Source organism: Terrapene carolina, unplaced genomic scaffold (genome assembly GCF_002925995.2).
Source record: "Terrapene carolina triunguis isolate 2854851 unplaced genomic scaffold, T_m_triunguis-2.0 Scaffold57, whole genome shotgun sequence".
NCBI lineage: Eukaryota > Metazoa > Chordata > Testudines > Emydidae > Terrapene > Terrapene triunguis.
In genome coordinates, this window is record NW_020664408.1 from 611,424 (window position 1) to 615,635 (window position 4,212).

The 4,212-nt window shown below is 45.8% G+C and overlaps 1 protein-coding gene across 1 annotated transcript in view; it reads right to left on the reverse strand.

The window, feature by feature from the left end:
• Positions 1-2,885: 2,885 nt before the first annotated feature.
• Positions 2,886-4,212, reverse strand: part of LOC112125824 (tubulin beta chain) — a 1,462-nt gene continuing 135 nt past the window's right edge. Inside the window, exons 1-2 of the mRNA XM_026658949.1 lie at position 4,212; positions 2,886-4,124 (exon numbers count right to left, since the gene is read on the reverse strand). The exon at position 4,212 is cut by the window's right edge and continues 135 nt beyond it. Of these exons, the coding sequence (XP_026514734.1) occupies positions 3,115-4,124; position 4,212 (1,011 nt within the window). The 3' untranslated portion in view covers positions 2,886-3,114. The remainder of the gene's footprint in view (positions 4,125-4,211) is intronic.

Here is a 4,212-nt window from a genome sequence, read left to right on the forward strand (position 1 = left end):
TGCGTGAAGAACTACTTCTCTCGGTAGCTTACCATTTATTTTTCCTGCACGCCCCCAAATCTAATTTTTCTCCCACCTCATGCCCAGAGATAATTTTTCATAGACTGTAACCTTATATTTGCATGGCTTGATTGACAGGTTACTAAGCTTTGTAGAAGATACTTTACCCAAAAATATCCTATTATATATCTTAATGCTTCTCTCTTTTTTTGGGAGGTCTGACAAAACCTGAACAGGACAGCGAACCGTCAAAGGGGTAGGAAGGCATCCCGCTTTCCAGCAAATGAGCAGTACTGAAAGCATCAGTACTTAGTAAGCTAATTCTCCATAAGCCTTATCTCATGGACATATTGATGATGGTAAAATAGAGTGGGAGACTAAACACGCTGAGGGTGAATGGGAAATGTAACAGTCATGACTGCTGTAAGTAGTACCGTACTACCACCAATGTTTAGCTATATATTATTTGAGTGACAGGGATGTTTGAGATTACAGACTGTGCATGACTGGAGGAAGAGCCTGCCCCCATTGCATACTTATCCTCTAACTGCCACAAGGCAACCATGCCTAAAAAGGAAAGTGGTGGGCCTTCTACACCACCCCCAATTTCCAGGCAACATTGCACACTAACACTGTTAGAACAGGCATGAAAGCAGACAAGATTTCAAGTGCAGCCCCATCAGGCAATTCAAAAGGATGGTTACTTTGACAACCACAGCAGCCTACTTTTTTTATGTGATTAGAACTTTTTTTTTTAAATTAAAGAGCACAAGGGTGGGTGTGTAGTGTAATGAGTTACTAGAACCACCTTAACTATAACATTGCTGTGGTATAAGAGGTACAAGTGGTTTTGCTTGAAGGCATGATCTAACAGCTGTACAGGGACCTCCCCTGCTGAAAGATGCATCCCCCCTTCCTGTGGTTTAGACTAAGAAGCTGAACTCTAAGGCAGGGGGTGGGGAAGTAAATAAATCTTCTACCTTTAAAACTAAGCCTAAGATTCTCTCATGAGGCCAAAGGTAATTTTGAGGTTCTGGAGGAGGCACTATAACTTAGGGTATAAATCATCACAACGCACTAGAGCTGTGTGTGCAGACAAGCTGGGGTAAAATACAACGTTAAATACACATAGTGCTTGACTAACAGTGAGCCCACTATTAGCTTGGCCAAGCATTTCACCTAAAGGCCAGAGAGCAGGCCTTTGTGTATGTGCTCTAAGCTCAGCAGAGGTTGAGCTCAACCTTATTAAGCAACAGTTAGTGGGAGTGTTTCTGTTATTGCCCATTTTTTTACCACTGTTATTTTGACTTTCTCCCTGAGGAGAACGGCTGGGTCAAGTTAAGTTTGAATCAAGAGATACAATGAAACAAAACATATGAGTGCACTGTTGAACTTGCCACATTAATGAGAATTATTGAAGTGAAAAGTTTTAATGTGTAAAAGAGCTGCTCCCTGCAGTAATGTCAGATAGGCCAGGGCATCACAGATGACGTCAACCTACCCAGAGTGGCTATTTCTCTCCACCATCCTACAGTGCTAGGTTGGATTTACTCTCCTTTAGGAAACCTCCCAAAGGCTCTCTATAACTGGAGACCCTTAGGATGTGTTAAAGGTCACTGGTCCCCTTGCAAGGCAGGGGCGGCTCCAGGCACCAAGCACGTGCCTGGGGTGGCAAGCCGCGGGGGGCGGCAATCAGGGAGCCTTTGGTGGCATGCCTGCGGGAGGTCCGCCGGTCCCGTGGCTTCAGCGGCAAGTACGCCGAAGGTGCGTGACTGGCAAACCTCCTGCAGGCGAGCCGCCGAAAGCCGCCTGACTGCCGTGCCTGGGGCAGCAAAATACATAGAGCCACCCCTGTTGCAAGGGAATAAAACTTTCACCCTCAGGTTACCTATGGACTTTGGGAGCAAATGCCTTTTAACTCTTCCTCCCTATACACATCCCCAACTGAAGGAGAATAATTTAGAAGGCTCCTGGCTCCTCTGACCTTCCTGCGAGAGTCAAGCTGCATTTCTTTTGGCATTTACTATTAAAGTTACAGCCAGCAGGAATTCTGCAGAGGCCTAGATCTAGCGTGGAAGATAGTCATTTGTAGGGTTCTTTAAAATTAAAAAGTCTGCTGCAAGAGGATAGTTAAGTTCTCTGTTTTGATTATGTTGTGTGTAACCTTCAAGCAAGTGATACGAGATTGATCCAGTTTGGCCAGAAGCGTAGCATGTTGGTGAGTTGGCTTAGCTGCTATTTTGGAAAGTGTTCACCTTTGAGAATAAGAATTAATTGCCTGAACAGCTCTTTGGGCATGAACATACCCTCTCAACCATGACTACAATATTGCTAATGCAGTTCTAACCTCCTGCCTCTCTGCATACACTTTTCCCATTTCACGAATGGGAACTGGGTTGCTCAGGATCATTCAAGTCATGGGGAGGTGAAGTTGCCCAGCATGCTGGAAGCCCTGTAACAAGTGCATTAAGAAGAGCTCTTGAATGACAAGGGAAGGCTGCAGTCACACTGTGAAATCAGTTTTGACAAGTTAATACTGTCTAGCTGACCTCACTATCATGTATTCCCGTAAATAGAAGTTACAAGATCCTTGAGTGAAGTGTCTTGTTTCGATTAGTCAAAGCAACTTTTCCAACAATAGATTGGTTGTTTGACTTCTACACCAGGGCACTGCATTTTTTTTACTAACATGATCTCCAAAAATGATTAACTAGCTTGATTACTAGAATGTCAGTGAAAGTGATTTGATCCCTTGTTTACTGGTACATAGCCTGAGAAACTATTTGCCAATCACACCCATAATTTAATGTGAGACTGCAAGTAGGGAGCTAGTTCCAGCTCTGATTTTCTTGGTCTGAGAGGAGAGAAATAAATCTAAGACACCATTTAGAACACAGATGCCTTTTATATTTGAGAAGTTAGCCATTTAAACAGAAGATTTTTAGAGTTATTTTTCAACTACTGTTACATTGTCAAGGTTACAGAACTGCTGACAGAGGCAACAGTGGAGGGCACCAAAGGACATAATAAAGCATGCTTCACCACAACTGTGAACAGACTTCATTCAGAACACTTGCCTGCCTTTACTAAAGATTTTCCTAAACCTTTTTAATCTTAAGCCTCATCCTCCTCTCCTTCCTCTTCAAATTCCCCTTGCTCATCAGCAGTGGCATCTTGGTATTGCTGATATTCTGAGACCAGGTCATTCATGTTGCTCTCTGCCTCAGTGAACTCCATCTCATCCATGCCCTCACCAGTGTACCAGTGCAAGAAAGCCTTACGCCGGAACATGGCTGTGAACTGCTCAGAGATTCTCTTGAACAGCTCCTGAATGGCTGTGCTGTTCCCAATGAAAGTGGCAGACATTTTGAGGCCGCGGGGGGGAATGTCACAGACAGCCGTCTTGACATTATTGGGGATCCATTCGACAAAGTAGCTGCTGTTTTTGTTCTGGACGTTGAGCATCTGCTCATCCACCTCCTTCATGGACATCCGGCCACGGAATATTGCTGCCACAGTCAGGTAGCGGCCATGGCGAGGATCACAGGCTGCCATCATGTTTTTAGAATCAAACATCTGCTGCGTTAGCTCTGGCACCGTCAGAGCCCGGTACTGCTGGCTGCCACGGCTAGTTAGCGGGGCAAATCCTGGCATGAAGAAGTGCAGACGGGGGAAAGGCACCATGTTGACTGCCAGCTTGCGGAGATCAGCATTCAGCTGTCCGGGAAACCGGAGGCAGGTCGTCACGCCGCTCATGGTGGCGGAGACCAGGTGGTTGAGGTCCCCATAGGTAGGGGTTGTGAGTTTCAGCGTGCGGAAGCAAATGTCATACAAGGCTTCATTGTCAATACAGTAGGTTTCATCTGTATTCTCCACCAACTGGTGGACAGAAAGGGTGGCGTTGTAGGGTTCAACCACGGTGTCTGACACCTTCGGAGATGGCATTACACTGAAGGTGTTCATGATACGATCTGGGTACTCTTCCCTAATTTTGCTGATGAGGAGAGTTCCCATCCCAGACCCTGTGCCACCACCTAGAGAATGGGTCAGCTGGAAACCCTGTAGACAGTCACAGCTTTCCGATTCCTTCCTTACCACATCCAGGACAGAGTCCACTAGCTCAGCTCCCTCTGTGTAGTGGCCTTTTGCCCAGTTGTTTCCAGCACCACTCTGACCTGGAAGGTGGAGTGGAAAGATGCTGATTTAGTCACC